The sequence below is a fragment of the Bufo gargarizans genome, chromosome 9 (assembly GCF_014858855.1).
Source record: "Bufo gargarizans isolate SCDJY-AF-19 chromosome 9, ASM1485885v1, whole genome shotgun sequence".
Taxonomy (NCBI): Eukaryota; Metazoa; Chordata; class Amphibia; order Anura; family Bufonidae; genus Bufo; species Bufo gargarizans.
In genome coordinates, this window is record NC_058088.1 from 53,710,930 (window position 1) to 53,738,827 (window position 27,898).

At 48.7% G+C, this 27,898-nt stretch overlaps 1 protein-coding gene across 5 annotated transcripts in view; it reads right to left on the reverse strand.

Annotated features, from left to right (window-relative positions):
* The window catches only part of OCRL (OCRL inositol polyphosphate-5-phosphatase), a 42,088-nt gene extending 25,008 nt beyond the window's left edge, over positions 1-17,080 (reverse strand). For 2 of the 5 annotated variants that reach the window (XM_044305450.1, XM_044305448.1), the window contains exons 1-9: positions 17,032-17,080; positions 13,932-14,011; positions 13,056-13,135; positions 12,664-12,702; positions 7,983-8,096; positions 7,275-7,391; positions 6,744-6,867; positions 4,171-4,332; positions 2,062-2,163 (exon numbers count right to left, since the gene is read on the reverse strand). In XM_044305450.1, coding sequence (XP_044161385.1) covers positions 2,062-2,163; positions 4,171-4,332; positions 6,744-6,867; positions 7,275-7,391; positions 7,983-8,096; positions 12,664-12,702; positions 13,056-13,135; positions 13,932-14,011; positions 17,032-17,061 — 848 coding nt within the window. In that variant the 5' untranslated portion in view covers positions 17,062-17,080. The remainder of the gene's footprint in view (positions 1-2,061; positions 2,164-4,170; positions 4,333-6,743; positions 6,868-7,274; positions 7,392-7,982; positions 8,097-12,663; positions 12,703-13,055; positions 13,136-13,931; positions 14,012-17,031) is intronic. The other 3 variants (XM_044305449.1, XM_044305452.1, XM_044305451.1) reach the window with 3 other exon arrangements.
* Between the last annotated feature and the right edge of the window lie 10,818 nt (positions 17,081-27,898).

The following is a 27,898-nucleotide window of genomic DNA, read 5'->3' on the forward strand; positions in this document are numbered from 1 at the left end:
CTGTTCATTGCTTGCGCAAGTTAGTTAAATCGTCCTGAGCATCTAGGGCTCTAGAGCGCTTATGTACGGATTCAATGGTAGCAATTTGCTTAAGCAGGGAATTCAGAGTTTCCCGTCTTTCTTTCTTAACTCTACTGCCCAGTGCAATGAGCTCCCCTCTCATGACCCGTTTATGTGTTTCCCACACAGTTGTGAGCGGCATGCCTTCTGTGGTATTGTCCTCGAAGAACCAAGACAATTTCTGGCTGAGGGTGTTTAGGTCTGTTTGTTTGTCTAGTAGTGTTTCGTTTAGTCTCCATTGTCTAGTCTGTGTCGGTAGTGTTGGGAACTGCAGTGAAGTAGACACCGGGGCATGGTCTGAGACTGTGATGGGTTCAATGATAGATCGCTCCACCCTGTCGGCACAACCGCTAGAGACCAGAAGATAGTCTAATCTCTTATGAGTGTTGTGTGGAGCTGAGAAGAAGGTGTAGTCTCTCTGGGCAGGATGGAGCAACCTCCACGAGTCCACCAGGTTCACATCCGCTAGATAAGTGTTGACACGGCCCAGAGCTGCCTGGGTCAGCTGAGACGAGCTGTCAGAGGCGTCAACCATAGGGTTCAGTGTAACATTAAGATCACCTCCGATTAGTCTAATACCCTCAGCAAAAGAGGAAAACTTTTTTAACATATTGACAATCCATTTTGTTTGGCCTCGGTTGGGGCTGTATAGACTGGCTAGTCACTACCTGGGTACCTATTGAGCCCTTCACAAAAACGTAGCGGCCCTCCGGGTCAGATTGTGCACATGTGAGCTTGAAAGGAACTCTCTTAGATATTGCTATACCCACTCCTCTAGCTGCCTTACTGAATGCGCTGGTAAACCAGTGTTGGAAGTATGTTCTTGGGAGTGTGGGTATATGCGCCGACTTAAAGTGCAGTTCTTGGAGGAAACAGATGTCGGTGTGGGATTTTTTTAGCATACGGATGACCTGTGACCTTTTCTGTGGGGTGTTAAGTCCTCTTACATTGAATGAGGTACACTTAATCAGTGCCATAGTGGTGTCCGTGAGATGACCTTAGAGCGAGTGTTGTTTTGGACTTATGCGTGTGACCAGGGAAACGGGGTATAACAAGGAACAACAATATCAACTGGAAAATGGAGTAAATCTCCAACATAAATGGCGGGTGGTTCGTGCCGAGCGTGAAGCCCCGTAGAAGGAGGCAAAGCGCGAATGGCCCGAGCCGGCCTGAGGTGAAGCGCTTGCACCAGGTTTGCGCTATGGGATCCCTGGTGAGTGTCAGATGGAAAGGCAGGCAAATGGCCATATAGGGGGGGTAGGCCATCTTGCTCTGTGAGTTGTAGCAAACCATACAGTACAATAAAACATGAACCACATCAACCTAGCCAGTGGATGTATAGCCTGACGATCCAGGAGACTGCTCATAAGAACAGTGTCCCCGGGCCGCGAGACCATTGTTGCATGCAAAACAAATATATAGAATGGGGGCGATATATTGCTTTTCATGTAAATATAGTGCTAGCATCGAGACGCTGGATCGTGAATTTTAGGAATGAGCAGCGCGTGTCCATATAAGGCTACTTTCCCAATAGCGTTAATATTTTCCGGTATTAAGATCCGTCATAGGGTCTCAATACCGGAAAAAAACGCTTCCGTTTTGTCCCCATACATTGTCAACGGGGACAAAACTTAACTGAACAGAACGGTTCTCATACCGGAGGTCAAACCGCAGCATGCTTTCCGTCCTGGGATGCGGAGCAAAGTCAATGGGGATGGATCCGTTTTCTCTGACACAATAGAAAATGGATCCGTCCCCCATTGACTTTCAGTGGAGTTCAAGACGGATCCGTCTTAGCAATGTTAAAGATAATACAACCAAATCCATTCATAACGGCTGCAGACGGTTATATTATCAGTAACGGAAGCGTTTTTTCTGACCCCTGCCGGATCCTGTAAAAACGCTGGTGTGAAAGTCGCCTAAACTGAGTTCCACAACATTTTGAACTGGCTGCACATGACAGATATTACATAAATCTTGAGATAATCTCCTTGTTCTTACCCGACCACGTATACATCTGGAGGGTCTGGATCGGCGTGCAGCCACGGCTCTAGCCCACCATCAGGGGACTGGCCGTTCACATTCCAGGTTCCTATAAAGAATCTGTAAGATAAGCGGAAACATCCTTTACATTCCTCGCGGCACAGACTCACAGCTGTGATATTTGGCAGCCGTCACGTTAAAGACGTCTACAGAGAAATAACAGTAAACGAGCTGCGGTCACAAAATCCTGCCAAGTGCAAAGTCAGGGAGGAATTAACAGGAACATCATGTCTTTTATGGGTTCTACTAAACTTCAATAAACGTTACTGATGTAAAGGACACGGGTCATGTTGGGCGACTTTACATTTACTGGAGAAGTCCTTCATTTTATCAGCAGCAGCTGGTCCTCCACGGAGAGATCGCACAGGGAACGCCCCCTGGGAAAAATATGCAACTTAGCTTTACTCTAGATTACAGGCATCTCAACCTGCGGCCCTCCAGCTGTTGCAAAACTACAACTCCCAGCATGCCCGGACAGCCTACAGCAGGGCATTGTGGGAGTTGTAGTTTTACAACAGCTGGAGGGACGCAGTTTGAGATGCCTGCTCTAGAAGGAATAAAACTGTCTTCTTACTGCCACCTGCAGGTCGCGCCCTGTAAGGCTGGATGCACACAGTGCAGATTTTGCGTAGAAAACTCTCATTAAATGTTTACCAAAACCGCACATAAATCTGCACTATTTATTGCGTTTTTGGTGCAGATTTTTCCACTGAAAAGGGTGAACTCTGCACAAGAAAAACAAAATTGATTTGCTGACTTCAAAATCCGCTCAGCAGGTCACGTTCCGCGCCAAAGGAAAAAAAAAAAAAAAAAAAAAAAAGGTCCAAAAAGTCTTTGCTGCTACTGTCTCGTCTTTGCTGCTACTGTCTCGTCTTTGCTGCTACTGTATTACGCTGCAATTTTTTCTGCACGAAATCCGCGTGTAATCCGCACTGCGTGCAGAGAAGAGGATATGTGACCTATTGAAGAGCTATGAAACGCGGCTCTGGGTGGGTTTACGCTCACATTTCTACCGTGGTTGTACTGCTGCAGAGTCAAATCAAAATTGCAAAACTGCGGCAAATAAGCATGAGTTTTTCATGATGCAATTTTGCTAAGTTTTTTTATTCTACCACAAGGAGAAATTCAACATGTAAGGGGCTGTTCACACACATTCGTTTGACGTACAGCAAGAACTATGGTTGCAAACAGAAAAAAACGTACAGAAACGTATAGCTTGATGTAACCATAGACTATAACGGAACACGTAGATCAAAAGCGCGTTGTACTTTTGACTCAGTGTGTCATTGTTTATGTACTTTATTTTTTGCAGGACAGAATAACGTAGCATACAACGCTTTTCTGTCTTGCAAAAAAAAAAAAAAGATAGAAACATGTTTTCATTTTTTTTTTTACATTGCAGTGAATGGAAGATGGAAACGTAAGACACTACATTTATCATCCATCCAGATACTTCCTTTGATACACTTCAAATCAAAAAAAAAAAAAAAGAAAAAAAGAAAGATAACCCAAAAATTTATTATTTTTTTTTCACCTGTAGGCATCCAATACGAATAATAGCGCTTATTAGTGCCCCCCCGTTTACTCACCACTTGCAGGCGCTCCTTACCTGATGCAGAAAGACCCGCCCTCCCAGCATGATGACATCACAGGTGCGCATGCAAGTGGATGAGTTGTTGTTTTTTTTTACCGCTAAAAGGCCATTTTCACTAGTGTCCCGGCCGTTAGACGGGTGCTCTCCTGTCTAAAAAGCCATTCAAAAAAGATCCATTGATTTCAAAAAGCAATGTCCTATTTTTTTTGACAGACATTATTCAATGGATTTTTAAAAAATGTGAATAGCTCCACAGACTTTAATGGTTCTGAAAACGGCCGTGTGGTGGCAGTTAATCGTCTGTCACACGTCCGTTTTTCCCTCTTTTGTGAACGTGGCCTCAGGTTACGAAGAACTCAGCTGAAGGAGATCTTATGAACCTGATGGAGGCATTATATTCCAGCTGCATTCAACAAGCCTGCTTCTTCAGAGCTGAAATCTGCCAGCATATCCGCCTTCCCCCCGCCACATACCTGTAGTTTTCTATATTGACGTAGTCCACCTCTCTCTTCGCCAGGATGTGCTTGATTAACCCTTCTCGCTGCCCGGACTGGCTGGCAGGAACCAGGAGCTTCCTCATACTATTGCTCATTTTGGGTCGACCCCACCCGTCCAGGTCCCTGTCCCGAGGCGGCCTGCAGAAACAGGAGAACACGGTGACCCCTGGCATCCCAGCCTGACACAGCACGCCATTACTCTTTACAGGATATTATATAATCAGGTGATGTGTGGTGTGAAAACGGCTACCGGTGAGAGGAAATACGAGACCGCTCCTGAGGTCATATTGGGATCTCTGCCCTCCATCTCCACACCTCCTTTGTTTTCCCGCCCCTGCCATCCATCCCCACACCTCCTTTGTCTTCCTGCCCCTGCCCTCCATCCCCACACCTCCTTTGTCTTCCCGCCCCTGCCCTCCATCCCCACACCTCCTTTGTCTTCCCGCCCCTGCCCTCCATCTCCACACCTCCTTTGTCTTCCCGCCCCTGCCCTCCATCTCCACACCTCCTTTGTCTTCCCGCCCCTGCCCTCCATCTCCACACCTCCTTTGTCTTCCCGCCCCTGCCCTCCATCTCCACACCTCCTTTGTCTTCCTGCCCCTGCTCTCCATCCCCACACCTCCTTTGTCTTCCCGTCCCCCTTCTCCACACCTCCTTTGTCTTCCTGCCCCTGCCCTCCATCTCCACACCTCCTTTGTCTTCCCGCCCCTGCCCTCCATCTCCACACCTCCTTTGTCTTCCTGCCCCTGCCCTCCATCTCCACACCTCCTTTGCCTTCCTGCCCTCCATCTCCACACCTCCTTTGTCTTCCTGCCCCTGCCCTCCATCTCCACACCTCCTTTGTCTTCCTGCCCCTGCCCTCCATCTCCACACCTCCTTTGTCTTCCTGCCCCTGCCCTCCATCTCCACACCTCCTTTGTCTTCCTGCCCCTGCCCTCCATCTCCACACCTCCTTTGTCTTCCTGCCCCTGCCCTCCATCTCCACACCTCCTTTGTCTTCCTGCCCCTGCCCTCCATCTCCACACCTCCTTTGCCTTCCTGCCCCTGCCCTCCATCTCCACACCTCCTTTGCCTTCCATCTCCACACCTCCTTTGCCTTCCTGCCCTCCATCTCCACACCTCCTTTGTCTTCCTGCCCCTGCCCTCCATCTCCACACCTCCTTTGTCTTCCTGCCCCTGCCCTCCATCTCCACACCTCCTTTGTCTTCCTGCCCCTGCCCTCCATCTCCACACCTCCTTTGTCTTCCTGCCCCTGCCCTCCATCCCCACACCTCCTTTGTCTTCCCGTCCCCCTTCTCCACACCTCCTTTGTCTCCCTGCCCCTGCCCTCCATCTCCACACCTCCTTTGTCTTCCCGCCCCTGCCCTCCATCTCCACACCTCCTTTGTCTTCCTGCCCCTGCCCTCCATCCCCACACCTCCTTTGTCTTCCCGCCCCTGCCCTCCATCTCCACACCTCCTTTGTCTTCCTGCCCCCCATCTCCACACCTCCTTTGTCTTCCTGCCCCTGCCCTCCATCTCCACACCTCCTTTGTCTTCCCGCCCCTGCCCTCCATCTCCACACCTTCTTTGTCTTCCTGCCCCTGCCCTCCATCCCCACACCTCCTTTGTCTTCCCGTCCCCCTTCTCCACACCTCCTTTGTCTTCCTGCCCCTGCCCTCCATCTCCACACCTCCTTTGTCTTCCCGCCCCTGCCCTCCATCCCCACACCTCCTTTGTCTTCCTGCCCTCCATCCCCACACCTCCTTTGTCTTCCCGCCCCTGCCCTCCATCCCCACACCTCCTTTGTCTTCCCGCCCCTGCCCTCCATCTCCACACCTCCTTTGTCTTCCCGCCCCTGCCCTCCATCTCCACACCTCCTTTGTCTTCCCGCCCCTGCCCTCCATCTCCACACCTCCTTTGTCTTCCCGCCCCTGCCCTCCATCTCCACACCTCCTTTGTCTTCCTGCCCCTGCTCTCCATCCCCACACCTCCTTTGTCTTCCCGTCCCTTCTCCACACCTCCTTTGTCTTCCCGCCCCTGCCCTCCATCTCCACACCTCCTTTGTCTTCCCGCCCCTGTCCTCCATCCCCACACCTCCTTTGTCTTCCCGCCCCTGTCCTCCATCTCCACACCTCCTTTGTCTTCCCGCCCCTGTCCTCCATCCCCACACCTCCTTTGTCTTCCTGCCCCTGCCCTCCATCTCCACACCTCCTTTGTCTTCCTGCCCCTGCCCTCCATCCCCACACCTCCTTTGTCTTCCCGCCCCTGTCCTCCATCTCCACACCTCCTTTGTCTTCCCGCCCCTGTCCTCCATCTCCACACCTCCTTTGTTTTCCCACCCCTGTAGAGCTGAGTGCAACCTGAACTTGAGTGATAACAGGAAATCAGAATGCAGCTTTGGTGGTGACTGGAGTACGTTGAGATGAGAAAAGTGACTCCACGGTTTAGGTATCTAAACCTGAAATAATCCTCATCCGAATTAAGCCATGGCCATACCGATCGTGGCTCCACCGAGAAATAACCTGGTCTAAACATGACATTATAGATTTCCTCCCAGCCGCTACTTACAGCCTGTCCGGGGGCGGCGGCGGAGGTGGCGGGGGTTCTCTCCGCGATCCCTGCAGTTGATTTTGCAGATTTCTCCTTTTCACGTGATTCGAGTTGCTGAAATCATCGTCAAACCCCAGTTTCCCTGAGGGAAAGAAAAGCAGGACACGTTGCAGTAATTAACCCCGGACCGTTTATTACAGGATATCAGATTCCACCTATGTGCGATTCATAAAGCACAATTTCCAGGGTTCACTTTTTGGCTCACTGGCACCATCCATGTGGTCGTGGCTGTTTTGTGGACTGCAAGTTAGTCCTATTTGGTTAGGAATTTGTTGCAGCACCAGACATGGCCACGTGGAGGAAAGTGGCGCTGTGTGGATAATTGTAGTGAAGGAGATTAAAGGATGCAGTACTTGCATTCAGAGGCAGCTAGCAGTGTAAAGAATGGAGGTCTTTATTCCGGTTGCCATGGCTACACCCATGTCTACATTACATTTACACACGTGTACAATAGGGAAGAATATCGTGTGCCCTGATACGAGTCATTACCTGAGACCGCGGGCTGCGGCGGGGCCCCGGGGGTGCTCTGTATTGTCTCTGCTGGTTGGTACCAATTCGATGATTCTTTTTTATCTGGTCGAACGGGTTTACTGCGAATGGCACCTGCTAATGAAACGGAAGGTTAGTGGAGGATTCCGGGAAACAACATGGAGGCAGACGCGATAAAGAGCCGTGGCGCTCACTGCAGTAACCGTCACAGCGCCATCCATGTTGGCATGGCCGCCTCTGGTACTGGAGTAAGGTCAGTTTGCGTCAGGTTTTCTCGTGATCTGAACTTCAAAAATGTCGCAGGCGATCATGTTCATTACTGTAGCGGTAAAATTTGTAAACTCTCTCCACGATCATCAAATCTGCCGGGTGAACAGATAAGTGGGTCTGCGAATAAGACAACGACTGCGCCAGAATATGTGGGAAAGGAGGGAATGGTGCTGTGTTAGGCTACCCCCCACCTCCTCACTATTATTAAGAGCTCTGCTTGCTGTCAGGTTGAAAACCCAAACAGACCTAAGCAGGCTGGACCAATACATGTTACCTGTGCTGATACACTGCAACATACTACCATGACAGGACAGTGCAATAGGTGAGCATAGCGCCCCTTGTGGTTTTAGTTGGTTATAGTTCCCCCTCACCCCTCGATGCATTAGTTTATTATAGCCCCCTACCCCGGCGCATTGGACGTCCATAGTCCCTTCTCACCTTCTTGTACGAGACGCATTTCGCTCAGCAGCTCTATACACCGCTCCTCATCTGGGATCTCGAATAAGCGCTCCGTGGACCAGGGATCAGCCTGGATTCTCACCTTACAGCCACCTGGATGCAAGAACAGATGAGCACAATAGGTATGAGGAGGTAAGCAGCACCTATAGTGGTATTTTGGGTGCTGTAAACAGGACAGGGAGGCGCCCATCACTTGGCCGGTTCTTGCTCTGCAACTACCAGTCTGTACAAAAAATCCCTAGAGCACACCACAGCACAGCCCTGCGCTAGCATCACATTTTAGGGTCCATTCACACGTCCGTACGCGTTTTGGTGATATGAAAATTGCGGATCCGCAAAACACGGACACCGGCAATGTACATTCTGCATTTTGCAGCCGGCACATCGCTGGCACTCTCATAGAAAATTCCTTTTCTTGTCCGCAATTACGGACAATAATAGGACATATTCTATTTTTTTGCGGAATGGAAGTGCGGATGCGGACAGCACATTCCGGCCCCATTGAAAATGAATAGGTCCGCAAAATTGGTACCGAGCCAGGAGATACATCCTGTGCTTCACAATCTTATACCCCCACTCACATCCGGAGCTGAACTCTGAATGATACCCGTCCCAACACAATCTGTCAATCTACTCACAACGCTAGGAGACGGTTGTGAATGCAGCTGTAAACATTACTCCGTACAGACCCTGAACATGCAGCGAGGGTAGAGAGGTAATAGCTCCATGCTCTGCACAGACCCTGAACATGCAGGGGCTGAAGAGGTAATAGCTCCATGCTCTGCACAGACCCTGAACATGCAGGGGCTGCAGGGAGGTAATAGCTCCATGCTCTGCACAGACCCTGAACATGCAGGGGCTGCAGGGAGGTAATAGCTCCATGCTCTGCACAGACCCTGAACATGCAGGGGCTGCAGGGAGGTAATAGCTCCATGCTCTGCACAGACCCTGAACATGCAGGGGCTGCAGGGAGGTAATAGCTCCATGCTCTGCACAGACCCTGAACATGCAGGGGCTGCAGGGAGATAATAGCTCCATGCTCTGCACAGACCCTGAACATGCAGGGGCTGCAGGGAGATAATAGCTCCATGCTCTGCACAGACCCTGAACATGCAGGGGCTGCAGGGAGATGATAGCTCCATGCTCTGCACAGACCCTGAACATGCAGGGGCTGCAGGGAGATGATAGCTCCATGCTCTGCACAGACCCTGAACATGCAGGGGCTGAAGGGAGGTAATAGCTCCATGCTCTGCACAGACCCTGAACATGCAGGGGCTGCAGGTAGATAATAGCTCCATGCTCTGCACAGACCCTGAACATGCAGGGGCTGCAGGGAGATAATAGCTCCATGCTCTGCACAGACCCTGAACATGCAGGGGCTGCAGGTAGATAATAGCTCCATGCTCTGCACAGACCCTGTACATGCAGGGGCTGCAGGTACATAATAGCTCCATGCTCTGCACAGACCCTGAACATGCAGGGGCTGCAGGTACATAATAGCTCCATGCTCTGCACAGACCCTGAACATGCAGGGGCTGCAGGTACATAATAGCTCCATGCTCTGCACAGACCTTGAACATGCAGGGGCTGCAGGGAGATAATAGCTCCATGCTCTGCACAGACCCTGAGCATGCAGGGGCTGCAGGGAGGTGCGAGCTCAGAAGAATGGATGCGACTGGAGTACAGGACTAAACAAAATTAAATGTATAAGACTGAAATATTCCTCAGAAGATCCCAGGGTGCGGGTCCTAGCTGAGGAGCCTCATGATCATCAGCCGTTTGCTGGATGGAGCACTTGGAGCCCCTTTAAATTAAAATCCATTTAAATTACAGCCGGAGACCAGACTGTAGGTTTGTGGATTTTTCCTTCTCATTTTCATCCTGAATGTGAACCAGTAAATCCCATAAAGAGACCGAACAAACAGGTTTCCCAGGAAGACAATAGAGATATTTACTTACAGCAAACCGATCCCTGAATCTACTCCACACACCCCGCAGCCGCTGCAAAGTCCTGCCCATCGGAGAACAGGGAGGGCGATGCTGCAGGGAGCTATGCTCTCAGCGTTATGGAAGGATGGGGCTTATAGTATGGGCAGGAAAGACGAGCAGTCTACAGCGATATTGCAGAATACTGGGGAATCGGCCATAGGGACCGTTCTGGTTTCTGTCCGATAATGGTCATCAAAAACGTAGTGTGAACTGAGCCTCATCGGCATCACGTGGAGGCTGAAAACCATTCAATCTGTGACTGACCAAATGACCTCCCACCGGAGAGGACGCCCTATAGGTCACCCAGGACCCTGCGCTCATCAAATAATCTCCATCTCATTGATGCAAATCCCGGACAGCCGGTTAGTGCAGCTGTCCACTTGGCACCACTCTCTGGGGTCCGGCGGGGGACAGACATCCCCAGAAGCAGGCAGGGTCATAGCGCCAAGGCTTCCAGCGCAATAGACATAAGACCACTACGAAATCGCACCTTGTGACAGTGAATGTGGTCGCACTGGGACCAGCAAGCTGCGGCGACAGTCAGCAAACATCTAAAGCCACAGCCACCATCATTAGGGGGGACCCAAAGGGCCACATTTGTCGTGCAGCTCTAGCCTAATGGGAAGGGGTCAAAATCCAGAGCTGGGGGCAATAATAGATCATGGGAAAGGGTTAATCTGAGATAAGAAAGAAGAAAACAATGAATCGGATGAGAACATGGAGGGGATACCATTCACGACTCGAGGAAAGCTGGGTGACCGGCCTATAGAGGAGAGGCCACTAATACAAGGACCGAACCGCCATACGTCTATAGGAACGATCACTCAGCTTTCCCAGACAGAGATACATGCCAGATATGAAGACAATGTTAACAAGGACTGAAACGGTTACAGAAGAGGAAGTTGATACATTGTATCTAGATTCTATTGATACATTAACCACAGGAAGACTCAAGTGAAGAGGGGCCGGGGCCCGCTGGAGCTCGGGGCCATCGACGTGGCCGTGTCACTTTAAATTTTCCAGGCAAAACATGATGATGGAAACATGGAAGCTGTGATAGTAGCAGATAACGAGGGAGGCCGGAACGCGTGAGTCATCCCTGCATTTAGCTGAAGGTTATTACTGCAATTTCCTCGGTTTCAGGACAAATCCTCCGATTGCTTTATAGTTGTTCCTGCCCAATAATTAGAGAGTACTTATTATAATAATGGGTGGGGGGGGGGGGTCACAAAAACCGGCCCTGAGGTGCTAATAATGGACGGCTCCACTGGGTGGTTCTCTGATGTAAAGCTACGTGACCGGCGCCCTGCACCACAACAGGTTGAGGGGGTTGAGATTTGTTGGGGTCCCGGCACTAGGACACATTCATACCATATCCTGTTGTCTAAAAAAAAGGCTACACAGTAAAAGTCCAAATCTAAACCTCCACAGAACTTTGCTGGCTGTCAGTGACTGGAAACATTATTTACATCAGAGGCCGAAACCGCTGCGGTCACGTAGTTCTGGCTGTGATCTGATTGATACAATGTAACAGCATAGGCAATACTCACAGCAAGAGCCCAGTGCAGCCCGCAGACACATTGTAACAAGCCCAACAGCTGTGTGAGCAGGATGAGACTCGGAGGAGAATGCGGCCGTGGCAGATGTGGTACCGAGGCGATGGGAAGAGTCTCTCCGCACCCAACAATGAAGATGGGAGAAAACAATAAAGCAGGCATGCTCAACCTGCAGCCCTCCAGCTGTTGCAAAACTACAACTCCCATCATTCCCGGACAGCCTACAGATATCAGCCTACAGCAGGGCATGGTGGGAGTTGTAGTTTTACAACAGCTGGAGGGCCGCAGGTTGAGCATCCCTGCAATAAAGCAAATGCAAGACACGCGGTCACAACTGTCCGTGGACCCGAGCAAAGGACTTCATAAAAGAAGAAAGAAAACCACAGACGTCAAGGAAGTCGGGGCAACTAAAACGTGCAAGGAGAGATTAGAGGCGTCAGATCCGCTGCGGTCACCGGCGAGAGAGAAGACAAAGACAAGGTGCAGAGACAGAAGACGACCTCAAAGTAATATCCGCCGGCCTCAGAGCCCCGGCCGCCCGCCTCTACCATATAAGGTGTGATGATGGCCTGATCAGGACCTCTGCTTGCTGGTAGTGTAAGGAACCATTCGGTATGAGACACTGAGGTTCTCCAGACACAGGCATAGTAGTGCGCCATCACACGTGGTGGATAAAACCACAGGTGCGGATTTCGTTGCAGCCCCCGTTGGAATAAGTGGAGACATTCTGCTTCAGAAAAGCCGCAGCCCATCCTCGTGTCCGCAGCGCAGGGGCTGACGCTTCTCGTCCCTGCAGGATATCACAGGGGGAGGATTTATGGGGCGGACCTTTAAGCCAGGTGAGGATCTCAGGGAGCCTTCAGTAGAGGAGATTTTAATAACACTTATGAGCCACAGGTTTTATTTTTTCATTCGCTGACTGAAAGCAGAGATCTTAAAGTAGATTAGAAAGATGTAGAACTTTACAGTATCCAACAAATGCTGGTCCCCCGATGGACTGGTATACAGAGCTGGACCCCCACCCTTCAGCCCCCAGGGACCCAAGCACCTGCAGCCCCGTCAGCCCCCCATCCCCCGCAGGGTAAGTGGAGGAGCGCTACAGGCCCGGTACGTACTGTTAGTAGGAATGTCAATGAGAAGAGTCTCTTCTGCTTCTGGAAGATACAAGAGAGGAGAATGTGTTAAAAGGAAGAGCGGGGGAGGGGCGCGGGGCTGTGAGGTAAGGCTTAGATTACGTGGCTCAGTAAGACCACGTTGGGTGTCAGCAGCTCGGGGACAATTACAAAGTAATAGAGCGAGGAAAATTCCTTTAATCCGGCATCAATGGAAGGCGAGAGGAGCCTTCGGATTAGCACAAGATCTGCGGCTAAGATATGGTGCCGGATTATCGAGGTTTCTGGAGGATCGGATGCCAGATTAGAGGATTTGTGTATAAATAACACAGAAAAGGAACTCTGCCGCTTGGGGGTCACTGAGCAGAGAGACGAAGAAAAGGTGAAGACTGTACCTTGAACACATTTGAAGCTGCTCGTTATTGGGAAGATTTCATCATTGGCGGCAGTTTTACCCGGAGTCCGAATGGTCAACCTGAGGGGAGAGAAAATGTCAGGGGACCCCAGAGCTGCACTCACTATTCTGCTGGTGCAGTCACTGTGTACATACATTACTTATCCTGTACTGATCCTGAGTTACATCCTGTATTATACTCCAGAGCTGCACTCACTATTCTGCTGCTGCAGTCACTGTGTACATACATTACTTATCCTGTACTGATCCTGAGTTACATCCTGTATTATACTCCAGAGCTGCACTCACTATTCTGCTGGTGCAGTCACTGTGTACATACATTACTTATCCTGTACTGATCCTGAGTTACATCCTGTATTATACTCCAGAGCTGCACTCACTATTCTGCTGGTGCAGTCACTGTGTACATACATTACTTATCCTGTACTGATCCTGAGTTACATCCTGTATTATACTCCAGAGCTGCACTCACTATTCTGCTGGTGCAGTCACTGTGTACATACATTACTTATCCTGTACTGATCCTGAGTTACATCCTGTATTATACTCCAGAGCTGCACTCACTATTCTGCTGGTGCAGTCACTGTGTACATACATTACTTATCCTTTACTGATCCTGAGTTACATCCTGTATTATACTCCAGAGCTGCACTCACTATTCTGCTGGTGCAGTCACTGTGTGCATACATTACTTATCCTGTACTGATCCTGAGTTACATCCTGTATTATACTCCAGAGCTGCACTCACTATTCTGCTGGTGCAGTCACTGTGTACATACATTACTTATCCTGTAGGTATCACAGATGTAGCAGAGTTGAGTGTGACATGCAATGTCCACACCAGTGCAGTACTCACACATACTGGCCGCCCCGCTGGTTCAGGATCAGCATACACGGCACCCTTCTCCCCAGGGTGACCTCGGTGCCCTCCACCACATGTGCACCCAGTCAGGGAAATTACTTTACTTGTAAAATGTGCAAGGGGTTCTTAAAGGGGCAGTGACACGGGGCCATATTAGGTTAGCTCATGCCAGTGATGCGATGTCCTGAACAGACAGGACCCGGCGCTCACGTGGCTCAGGGGGTCACATTTCATGGATTTGCCTTTAATTATTTTGCACTGACTTTGAAGGATTTAATGCACTTGTCTCTAGTCACAACCAGAGCTGCACCAAGGTTCTGCAGGCTGCTGGAGACTTTATCAATACGCTGGTGTCAGAAATGTAACCTGGACTCTGATACATACATGTGAATGGGGTTATATGTGCAGGGTGGGAACCAAGCGCTCAGGCACACGACTGTGACCGATCCAGGCGTCTGCTGGTTCTCTGCCCCGATGTGTGGTGGTGATTTATGATGCAGTCGGTCTCTGTCGGATGGCGGTGCTAGAGCCGTGTACTCACAGCGCAGTACAGAAGATCCGCCAGAAACACAGCCCTATGACAGCCCAGGAGATCCGCCAGAAACACGGACCAATCACAGCCGTGTGCCTGAGCCCTACCCGTGTGCCGGTCTGCGGCGCGCAGGTTCAGCCTGTTTCCCGGTCATCGGCCGCCACAACGCTCTGCTCCTTGGCAGAATAAAACCAGCTTTACATGTAACCGGAGAAGAAAACGTTACGTACACGGCAGAGACGTGATCTGTCCAGGGACCGCAGTATGTGAATTATGTCGGACAGAACACGTATGACCCACAGATCCCGTCTAGGGACGAGCGAATCCACTTTGGAGGAAACATCTGAAGTCGATTCACATAAAACTTGGATCCGAAGCCGCGGTCGGTAAAAGTTATTTTACAGTAAAAATAAATTTCTGAAGTCATTACCTGAAGTCCCGGGAGACTCCGCAAAGTAATACCCGCGGCTCCTCAGAGCCAATACATTCTACCACCGTACGGAGCGCCCGCTGCGCGATGTATCATTAGGGTTCATTCACACGTCCGCAATAACGTTCCGCATTTTGCAGAACGGAATTGCGGACCCATTCATTTCTATGGCCCGCATTTCCGTTCCCGAAACTTGCGGACAAGAATAGTCATATTCTATTAGTGCCAGCGATGTGCGGTCCGCAAAACACACACGGACGTGTGAATGGACCCTTATGCGAATCGACTTCGGATGTTTCATCCAAAGTTGATTTGCTCATCCCTAATCCTGCCCCGTGTACACGTATGGGGTCTATATCCGGCCCCGTGTACACGTATGGGGTCTATATCCGGCCCCGTGTACACGTATGGGGTCTATATCCGGCCCCGTGTACACGTATGGGGTCTATATCCGGCCCCGTGTACACGTATGGGGTCTATATCCGGCCCCGTGTACACGTATGGGGTCTATATCCGGCCCCGTGTACACGTATGGGGTCTATATCCGGCCCCGTGTACACGTATGGGGTCTATATCCGGCCCCGTGTACACGTATGGGGTCTATATCCGGCCCCGTGTACACGTATGGGGTCTATATCCGGCCCCGTGTACACGTATGGGGTCTATATCCGGCCCCGTGTACACGTATGGTGTCTATATCCGGTCCCGTGTACACGTATGGTGTCTATATCCGGTCCCGTGTACACGTATGGTGTGTATATCCGGTCCCGTGTACACGTATGATGTCTATATCCGGTCCCGTGTACACGTATGATGTCTATATCCGGTCCCGTGTACACGTATGATGTCTATATCCGGTCCCGTGTACACGTATGATGTCTATATCCGGTCCCGTGTACACGTATGATGTGTATATCCGGTCCCGTGTACACGTATGATGTCTATATCCGGTCCCGTGTACACGTATGATGTGTATATCCGGTCCCGTGTACATGTATGATGTGTATATCCGGTCCCGTGTACATGTATGATGTGTATATCCGGTCCCGTGTACATGTATGATGTGTATATCCGGTCCCGTGTACATGTATGATGTGTATATCCGGTCCCGTGTACATGTATGATGTGTATATCCGGTCCCGTGTACATGTATGATGTGTATATCCGGTCCCGTGTACATGTATGATGTGTATATCCGGTCCCGTGTACATGTATAATGTCTATATCCGGCCCCGTGTACATGTATGATGTGTATATCCGGCCCCGTGTACATGTATGATGTGTATATCCGATCCTGTGTACATGTATGATGTGTATATCCGGTCCTGTGTACATGTATGATGTCTGTATCCGGTCCTGTGTATATGTATGATGTGTATATCCGGTCCTGTGTACATGTATGATGTGTATATCCGGTCCTGTGTACATGTATGATGTGTATATCCGGTCCTGTGTACATGTATGATGTCTGTATCCGGTCCTGTGTATATGTATGATGTGTATATCCGGTCCCGTGTACATGTATGATGTGGATATCCGGCCCCGTGTACATGTATGATGTCTATATCCGGTCCCGTGTACATGTATGATGTCTATATCCGGTCCCGTGTACATGTATGATGTCTATATCCGGCCCCGTGTACATGTATGATGTCTATATCCGGTCCTGTGTACATGTATGATGTCTATATCCGGTCCTGTGTACATGTATGATGTCTATATCCGGTCCTGTGTACATGTATGATGTCTATATCCGGTCCTGTGTACATGTATGATGTGTATATCCGGTCCCGTGTACATGTATGATGTCTATATCCGGCGCCGTGCACATGTATGATGTCTATATCCGGTCCTGTGTACATGTATGATGTCTATATCCGGCCCCGTGTACATGTATGATGTCTATATCCGGTCCTGTGTACATGTATGATGTCTATATCCGGTCCTGTGTACATGTATGATGTCTATATCCGGTCCTGTGTACATGTATGATGTCTATATCCGGTCCTGTGTACATGTATGATGTGTATATCCGGTCCCGTGTACATGTATGATGTCTATATCCGGCGCCGTGCACATGTATGATGTCTGTCTAACCGGTCCCTCCGCACACGCCGTCGGGTAAAGGATACAGGGTCCACCCCAGGCCGGGGCCGCTCCATGTCTCCGGTCAGAGGTCTGTCTCCTCCGCTCCCTGTCAGGCCTGTGCTCCCGGCCTCCCAGCTCCACCTCCTTTCAGTGACGTCATCACACGGGTCGCCTGGTTGTACTACTGCTGCCTCCTTGTGGTGAGAAGCGCTTGCTGCAGCCTTCGCTTCCAAACGTCTAGCCAGTCACATGACCTCCGGAAGCTCTCCGTCACATGACCTGTCTCCGCCTAGAGCCTCCAGAAACATGGCGGCGGCCGCTACTTTGTGTCTTAGCCTCTAGCGCTCAGAATTTTGTATCTGTGAGACTACAACTCCCAGCATGCACGGCGAGCTGTGTAACTTTATTGTGCAGGAACATACAGACAGTACCATGGTTATAAATATGCTGGGTTACCCCGGAGACCACGGTGTCTGGGCTATGCTCCACTGGCGGTGGTGGACATGATATCTGCACATGACACTCTGCATTGTGCTGCTCCTCCATTACTCCTCCTGGTATGAGCACATTGACAACTGGGCATTACCTTTCTCCGCCTCAGAGGGGGGTGTCAGACGGCGCGTGGACGCTCCAAAATGGTTGTCAATTTACTCGCACCTTTCCAAGAGGAATAACAGAGAAGCAGCACTGCAGTCCTGAAGAAAAAGCCTCTGCAGCATTGCCATGTCAAGAAGAATACAAGCGTTTATGGAGAGGATTCGCCATAGCGATCTGGCGCGTTTCATTGGCGTTTTTCGTTGCCGTTCTAAGCGCTGAGACCAGATAGCAACTTATTGTCAAATCTGTTTGTTTGTTTTTTTGTAAGATCTCTGCTTGCTGTCAGTCAATGGCAACATTCTTGCTTACTTTCAAAAGTTGCAAACTCCTGTACAGACTTAACACAGCTGAGGGTTTGTCACAGATGTATCCAGTCTAGAGACATTCCACCTGCTCTGGTACATTGTAACGCACTGTCAGCACCGGCCTGATGTTTCCGTCGCTTCGGGACACTTCACCTGTCACAATTCTTACCGGAGAACCGGATAGTTAAACCGCCATTGGTCTGGTGTCTGCCGGCCTGGGGTTCAGAGTCTAAGGCGGAACTCTGCTTCTCCACAGGGAGGTCACCGGCTGGCAATGGATGTGCTGCCGGGAAAGCAGAGGCCATGGTAGACATAAAGTCGGGGTCCTCACCAAGAGAGCGGTCGGGACATGACAAAGCAGAGGGTGAGGAGAAACCAGAAGACGGGCCAGGGGTCAGGACATAGGCCAGGTCTAGAGGCAGGGTAAGGGTCAGAGTCAGGGCGAAGCAGGAGCGAACCAGCTCTGAAGGATCGGCCTTTATTTACAGGCGGATCACATGATTAAAGGGGGCACCTGCACATTACAGTATTAGAATGTATTGGCTCCGATGAGTGGCGGTGCCTTGGAACCGAACTCGATTTCGGGAAATGTTTTTTCACAGTAGAAATTAATTTATGAAGTTATTACGCAAAGTCTCGCAAGACTTCGCAAGGTAATAACTTCGGCTCATCTGAACCAATACATTCTAATACTGTGCGGAGCGCTCGAGTATTATGCGAATCGACTTCGGATGTTTCATCTGAAGTCGTTTCGCTCATCCCTAGTTGTCTGGCTCTGGGGTGTTTAACAAAATTGTCAAAAAACACCCGGAGAACACACATGACGCCGTCTCCAGGGGGCGCTGCAGGCAACCTGTATATTTACTCTGCAGAGTGCTTATTTATAAGCTCTGCCGGCAGGAGCCACAGTCACCAGCTGTTAGGGCCACAGGGCCCCTGATGTGTCAGAATTGTGAACTCCAACATTTCTGCAGACAGGAGAGCCCCTGATGCCTCATTCACACGTCCGTGTCCATGATGAAATCCGTGGTCAGTGATGTCTCCGAGAAGATGTCCGTGAGGGATCTGTGTTTGGTCTGTGTGTCATCCGTGTTTCACAGACACTGTAGAGCTGAAAGTGAATTTTCACAGCATCTCCTCCTAATGGTCCATGAAACACGGATGAGGCGCGGATGGCATTCGTGTTGTGTCCAGGTATTTCATGGACCCATAGACTATAATGGCGTGATGGATAAAATAGACCGCGCTAAAACACGGATGTGTGAATAAACACACTTTAAAATATGGGAGAAATAACTACATGGGGGCAGTGTTGGGGAAATTACTATGTGGGGGCAGTGTGGGGGAAATTACTACATGGGGGCAGTGTTGGGGAAATTACTATGTGGGGGCAGTGTGGGGGAAATTACTACATGGGGGCAGTGTCGGGGAGATGTTGCTATTATGAAAGGGAAGCAAGCTTTCTGTCCAGATGCGATACATGTACTGAACTCATAGCATCTTGACTGAATCCTGACCCATTCATTACACCTGGTGTTCAGTTACTTACATAGTATGGCTCCCCCTGGTGTTCAGTTACTTATATAGTATGGCTCCCCCTGGTGTTCAGTTACTTATATAGTATGGCTCCCCCTGGTGTTCAGTTACTTACATAGTATGGCGCCACCTGGTGTTCAGTTACTTACATAGTATGGCTCCACCTGGTGTTCAGTTACTTACATAGCATGGCTCCACCTGGTGTTCAGTTACTTACATAGTATGGCTCCACCTGGTGTTCAGTTACTTACATAGCATGACTCCACCTGGTGTTCAGTTACTTACATAGTATGACTCCACCTGGTGTTCTGTTACTTACATAGCATGGCTCCACCTGGTGTTCTGTTACTTACATAGCATGGCTCCACCTGGTGTTCAGTTACTTACATAGTATGGCTCCACCTGGTGTTCAGTTACTTACATAGTTTGGCTCCACCTGGTGTTCTGTTACTTACATAGCATGGCTCCACCTGGTGTTCAGTTACTTACATAGTATGACTCCACCTGGTGTTCTGTTACTTACATAGCATGGCTCCACCTGGTGTTCTGTTACTTACATAGCATGGCTCCACCTGGTGTTCAGTTACTTACATAGTATGGCTCCACCTGGTGTTCAGTTACTTACATAGTTTGGCTCCACCTGGTGTTCAGTTACTTACATAGCATGACTCCACCTGGTGTTCAGTTACTTACATAGTAAGGCGCCCCCTGGTGATCGGTTACTTACATAGTATGGCTCCCCCTGGTGTTCAGTTACTTATATAGTATGGCTCCCCCTGGTGTTCAGTTACTTATATAGTATGGCTCCCCCTGGTGTTCAGTTACTTACATAGTATGGCGCCACCTGGTGTTCAGTTACTTACATAGTATGGCTCCACCTGGTGTTCAGTTACTTACATAGTATGGCTCCACCTGGTGTTCAGTTACTTACATAGCTTGGCTCCACCTGGTGTTCAGTTACTTACATAGCATGGCTCCACTTGGTGTTCAGTTACTTACATAGTATGGCTCCACCTGGTGTTCAGTTACTTACATAGTTTGGCTCCACCTGGTGTTCAGTTACTTACATAGCATGGCTCCACCTGGTGTTCAGTTGCTTACATAGTATGGCTCCACATGGTGTCCAGTTACTTACATAGTATGACTCCACCTGGTGTTCAGTTACTTACATAGTATGGCTCCTCCTGGTGTTCAGTTGCTTACATAGTATGGCTCCACATGGTGTCCAGTTACTTACATAGTATGACTCCACCTGGTGTTCAGTTACTTACATAGTATGGCTCCACCTGGTGTTCAGTTACTTACATAGTATGGCTCCACATGGTGTCCAGTTACTTACATAGTATGGCCCCACCTGGTGTCCAGTTACTTACATAGTATGGCGCCACCTGGTGATCGGTTACTTACATAGTATGGCTCCACCTGGTGTTCATTTACTTACATAGTATGGCTCCACCTGGTGATCGGTTACTTACATAGTATGGCTCCACCTGGTGTTCATTTACTTACATAGTATGGCTCCACCTGGTGTTTAGTTAGTTACATAGTATGGCTCCACCTGGTGTTCAGTTACTTACATAGTATGGCCCCACCTGGTGTCCAGTTACTTACATAGTATGGCGCCACCTGGTGATCGGTTACTTACATAGTATGGCTCCACCTGGTGTTCATTTACTTACATAGTATGGCTCCACCTGGTGTTTAGTTAGTTACATAGTATGGCTCCACCTGGTGTTCAGTTACTTACATAATATGGCTCCACCTGGTGTTCAGTTACTTACAAACCAGATTCCAAAAAAGTTGGGACACTAAACAAATTGTGAATAAAAACTGAATGCAATGATGTGGAGATGGCAAATGTCAATATTTTATTTGTAATAGAACATAGATGACAGATCAAACGTTTAATCCGAGTAAATGTATCATTTTAAAGGAAAAATACGTTGATTCAAATTTTCACGGTGTCAACAAATCCCAAAAAAGTTGGGACAAGTAGCAATAAGAGGCTGGAAAAAGTAAATTTGAGCATAACGAAGAGCTGGAAGACCAATTAACACTAATTAGGTCAATTGGCAACATGACTGGGTATAAAAAGAGCTTCTCAGAGTGGCAGTGTCTCTCAGAAGCCAAGATGGGTAGAGGATCACCAATTCCCACAATGTTGCGCAGAAAGATAGTGGAGCAATATCAGAAAGGTGTTACCCAGCGAAAATTGCAAAGACTTTGCATCTATCATCATCAACTGTGCAGAACATCATCCGAAGATTCAGAGAATCTGGAACAATCTCTGTGCGTAAGGGTCAAGGCCGTAAAACCATACTGGATGCCCGTGATCTCCGGGCCCTTAAACGCCACTGCACCACAAACAGGAATGCTACTGTAAAGGAAATCACAGAATGGGCTCAGGAATACTTCCAGAAACCATTGTCAGTGAACACAATCCACCGCGCCATCCGCCGCTGCCAGCTGAAACTCTACAGTGCAAAGAAGAAGCCATTTCTAAGCAAGATCCACAAGCTCAGGCGTTTTCACTGGGCCAGGGATCATTTAAAATGGAGTGTGGCAAAATGGAAGACTGTTCTGTGGTCAGACGAGTCACGATTCGAAGTTCTTTTTGGAAATCTGGGACGCCATGTCATCCGGACCAAAGAGGACAAGGACAACCCAAGTTGTTATCAACGCTCAGTTCAGAAGCCTGCATCTCTGATGGTATGGGGTGGCATGAGTGCGTGTGGCATGGGCAGCTTGCATGTCTGGAAAGGCACCATCAATGCAGAAAAATATATTCAGGTTCTAGAACAACATCTGCTCCCATCCAGACGTCATCTCCTTCAGGGAAGACCCTGCATTTTTCAACAAGATAATGCCAGACCACATTCTGCATCAATCACAACATCATGGCTGCGTAGGAGAAGGATCCGGGTACTGAAATGGCCGGTCTGCAGTCCAGATCTTTCACCTATAGAGAATATTTGGCGCATCATAAAGAGGAAGGTGCAACAAAGAAGGCCCAAGACGATGGAACAGTTAGAGGCCTGTATTAGACAAGAATGGGAGAGCATTCCTATTTCTAAACTTGAGAAACTGGTCTCCTCGGTCCCCAGATGTCTGTTGAGTGTTGTAAGAAGAAGGGGAGATGCCACACAGTGGGGAAAATGGCCTTGTCCCAACTTTTTGGGGATTTGTTGACACCATGAAAATCTGATTTAACAGATTTTTTCCTTAAAATGGTACATTTTATCAGTTTAAACTTTTGTTCCGTAATTTATGTTCTATTCTGAATAAAATATTAGAAGTTGGCACCTCCACATCATTGCATTCAGTTTTTATTCACGATTTGTATAGTGTCCCAACTTTTTTGGAATCCGGTTTGTACATAGTATGGCTCCTCCTGGTGTTCAGTTGCTTACATAGTATGGCTCCATCTGGTGTTCAGTTGCTTACATAGTATGGCTCCACCTGGTGTTCAGTTACTTACATAGTATGGCTCCACATGGTGTCCAGTTACTTACATAGTATGGCGCCACCTGGTGATCGGTTACTTACATAGTATGGCTCGCCCTGGTGTTCAGTTACTTACATAGTATGGCTCCACCTGGTGTTCATTTACTTACATAGTATCGCTCCACCTGGTGTTTAGTTAGTTACATAGTATGGCGCCACCTGGAGTTCAGTTACCAATATAGTATGGCTCCACCTGGTGTTCAGTTACTTACATAGTATGGCTCTACCTGGTGTTCAGTTACTTACATAGTATGGCTCCACATGGTGTCCAGTTACTTACATAGTATGGCCCCACCTGGTGTCCAGTTACTTACATAGTATGGCGCCACCTGGTGTTCAGTTACTTACATATTATGGCTCCACCTGGTGTCCAGTTACTTACATAGTATGGCTCCTCCTGGTGTTCAGTTACTTACATAGTATGGCTCCACCTGGTGTTCAGTTACTTACATAGTATGGCGCCACCTGGAGTTCAGTTACCAACATAGTATGGCTCCACCTGGTGTTCAGTTACTTACATAGTATGGCTCCACCTGGTGTTCAGTTACCAACATAGTATGGCTCCACCTGGTGTTCAGTTACTTACATAGTATGGCTCCACCTGTTGTCCAGTTACTTACATAGTATGGCCCCACCTGGTGTCCAGTTACTTACATAGTATGGCGCCACCTGGTTTTCAGTTACTTACATAGTATGGCTCCACCTAGTGTCCAGTTACTTACATAGTATGGCTCCACCTGGTGTTCAGTTACTTACATAGTATGGACCCACCTGGTGTTCAGTTACCAACATAGTACTGCTCCACCTGGTGTTCAGTTACTTACATAGTACGGCTCCACCTGGTGTTCAGTTACCTACATAGTATGGCTCCACCTGGTGTTCAGTTACTTACATAGTATTGATACACCTGGTGTTCAGTTACTTACATAGTATGGCTCCTCCTGGTGTTCAGTCACTTACATAGTATGGCTCCTCCTGGTGTTCAGTTACTTACATAGTATGGCTCCACCTGGTGTTCAGTTACTTACATAGTATTGATACACCTGGTGTTCAGTTACTTACATAGTATGGCTCCTCCTGGTGTTCAGTTACTTACATAGTATGGCTCCACCTGGTGTTTATTTACTTACATATTATGGCGCCACCTGGTGTTCAGTTACTTAAGTACTATGGTGCCACCTGGAGTATAGTGTTGATCGCGAATATTCTAATTGCGAATTTGTATCGCGAATATCGGCACTTCGAGAATTTGCGAAGATGTAGAATATAGCGCTATATATTTGTATTCGCAAATATTCTAGATTTTTTTCATCAGTAACCTCCCTTCTTGCTTGTGGGCCAATGAGAAGGCAGCAATGTCTTTGTCTGAGCTCAGCAACATCCCTAGCAACCAATAGAATAGCTGCCTCCTCCTTACTATATAAGAACCTCCCCAGCAGCCCTTGTACGCAGTATTCTGCAGATCTGAGAGAGAGCAGTGACATTGCTGAGCTCTGTGCTTTACTCTGGATCCTATTCCTTATCCAATTACATTAGACAGTTAGTTAGTTAGCTCATATATATAATACAGATAGTGGGAGACAGTCAGTGTACGTTAGATAGTGATACAGTGCAGCTGATAGGTTCCAGTGCAGGGTGTTAGGTAGTGTGATAGGGATTACTGTTTCTCTGCTGTCCATACATACATGCTACCATAGGCGTGCTCACAGGGTGTTCAAGCCTGTCACCTCTGTGCTCCCGATGCCCCCTCCCCGCTGATTCCCCTTTAACGCTGTGAATACTAATCAGCACTTCCATTTTGGAAGCGCTGATTAGTACCGGAGGACCGGGAAGCGGTGAAGGATCTGTACTCTGTGACGTCACGCTGTGCGCGCCAGCCGACAGCAGGAGGAAGAAAATCACTGGGGGTGCCGGTGAGGAGCGGCGGCGTCCAGGAGCAGGAGAGGTAAGTGTTTTATTTATTTTATCTGAGGCTGCTGGGGGCAATCTTGGCATATTGGCCAGGTTGCTGGGGCTGAGAGGCATAATATGGGGGGGGGGGGCATAAATTGGGCTGAGAGGCATAATGGGGGGGCTGAGGCATAAATTGGGCTGAGAGGCATAATGGGGGGGCTGAGGCATAAATTGGGCTGAGAGGCATAATGGGGGGGCTGAGGCATAAATTGGGCTGAAAGGCATAATGGGGGGCTGAGGCATAAATTGGGCTGAGAGGCATAATGTGGGGGATGAGGCATAAATTGGGCTGAGAGGCATAATGGGGGGGCTGAGGCATAAATTGGGCTGAGAGGCGTAATGGGGGGGCTGAGGCATAAATTGGACTGAGAGGCATAATAGGGGGGTTGAGGCATAAATTGGGCTGAAAGGCATAATGGGGGGGTTGAGGCATAAATTGGGCTGAAAGGCATAATGGGGGGTCTGAGGCATAAATTGGGCTGAGAGGCATAATGTGGGGGCTGAGGCATAAATTGGGCTGAGAGGCATAATGTGGGAGCTGAGGCATAAATTGGGCTGAGAGGCATAATGGGGGGGGGGGGCTGAGGCATAAATTGGACTGAGAGGCATAATGTGGGGGCTGAGGCATAAATTGGGCTGAGAGGCAAAATGGGGGGGCTTAGGCATAAATTGGGCTGAGAGGCATAATAAAGGGGGCTGAGGCATAAATTGGGCTGAGAGGCATAATAAAGGGGGCTGAGGCATAAATTGGGCTGAGAGGCATAATAAAGGGGGGGTGAGGCATAAGTTGGGCTGAGTGGCATAATGTGGGGGCTGAGGCATAAATTGGGCTGAGAGGCATAATGGGGGGGCTGAGGCATAAATTGGGCTGAGAGGCATAATAAAGGGGGCTGAGGCATAAATTGGGCTGAGAGGCATAATGAAGGGGGGAGGGCTGAGGCATAAATTGGGCTGAGAGGCATAATGGGGGGGCTGAGGCCTAAATTGGGCTGAGAGGCATAATGAAGGGGGGCGGGCTGAGGCATAAATTAGGCTGACTCGGCGAGGCAATGGCAGAATGGGGGCTGAGACTCCTGAGAGGCATAAGGTCTGATTGGGGGTCTGATTTGAGGTCTAAAACCTAGGTGCCTCTTATAGGTCTCCTCCTTCCTGCAGAGCGGTGCCCACTTCCAGCCTGAGCCCAGCTGCCCAGAGCACTGATCCTGAGCCGCTGGAGTTTCAGAACTGGAAGTATTTACAGTCATTCACTGTAAGCTATATTATAGATATTACTTGTTTTATGTGAGTAAGGGTGCTGGGTGGTTGGAGAAGGGGGAGGGAGGGGTGGATGGAGGGGTACAGTACTATCTGCATATTGTAAAAAAAAAGTAAGTGTAACACCCCAGAGTTGTGTTACAAAACTCTTCTACCCCTCTACAATCTGCTTTAACTTTGTCATCTGATGTAATTTTACAATATGTCTTTACAACTGTGCATTATAAACCATGTTAAATGTATATTGCTGTAATTTCCATGTTCACCAGCAGGTGGCAGCAATGCGTTAGTAAGGGCTTAGGTTCAGTTTAGTACATCTAAGCTGGAATAGTTAGTTCCAGCTTAGCTCCCCCTCTGTGAGCAGAGTGGGCTGTGCCCACATCCTGCAGCATGGGGAGAGACGGAAGTTAGAAGGAGTGTAGCCTACCCCCTGCTAGGGGTAGGGTGTGTATGTTAGGAGCTCCCAGATATAGGGAACCAAGCCAGGATCTTGTCTAGGCTGAGACATTGATCATCATCCCCAGCCTGAGCCCTGCAGCTTTAGCTGGATGAAGCAAGCAGACAAACTCCAGTTCCAGGAAGAAAGCATCACTCAGAATCTAACTGTGAGTAAAGTCCAGAGACCCAGGAGAAGCCCTATTCCTCCTCAGCTAGTCAGTCCCCATACAGCAGAAGATAGAAAGTGCAGAAGCCAAATTCCTGCCACACTATAGAGCTAACAAGCAGACATCTTTTCCTGCAAGCTCCAGGTACATGAGAGAGCAGAAGATAAATTCCTGCCAACCATTGCCAATACCTGCTGGGACCAAAGACTAAAGCTGTATCTTGCTTGGATGAAAGTTACAATCAGTAAAGACAAGTTTGAACTTTACCAAAGGTCTGGATCTCAATTTCTGCTGCAAAATCCCTCTATTACTCCTACTAGCACTACACTCAATTTATTGCTAGTGAGCCAGGAGTCCAGCCATACCCAGGTAGGAGACACCGTCGACACCATTATCATTACCATACAGAGACATTACCACTCTGGCTTTCCTAAACTGGGACGTGAGTTATAACACCTTTGAGGGGCCCTGTGACAGTACCCTGCGCACGCTGCAATGGGCATCACAAACAAAATTATAGACTATTATACACATATCCTGACCCATTGCATAATTTGGCGTCAGTGTAACCGTACCACAGTCCTGCTCGTTGCATAAGCACCAAATTATTTTCTGTCTGCAGCCACAAAACAATCTGGAAGTGCCCCTCCCGAGTGGTAAATGATACAGGGGTAATATAACTAGGGGTATCAGGGTACATTATTATACAGGGGTTATTTAACTTTTATTTTTGTTTATATTGATAATTATATGAGTGCGGGTCTGTCTATATGTATGTATGCAGAGTGTATTTGTGTATATATATATGTGTGTGTGTGTTTATAATATATTTATACATACATACACACGCGCACGGTGTGTGTGTTTGTGCTTTGGGGTGCACACCCTAATGCAATAGGCTGCGCACGCCTACGCATGCTACAGACATAGGGCTGTGATGTCACAACAATACTTAGTGCACCAATCAGTAATATCTACTCAGACCTGATAAAATGGGAAGTTGCACGTATTGTGCAAAAAATATGCGCATCATTAGTGCCAATTTGCGCAATCGCGAAAATAATGACTTGAGATCACGAATTCTAAAATTTGTGAATTTATTGTGAATGTTATGTGAAAAATTTGCAAAATATCGCAAAAACGAATATTGCCTATGC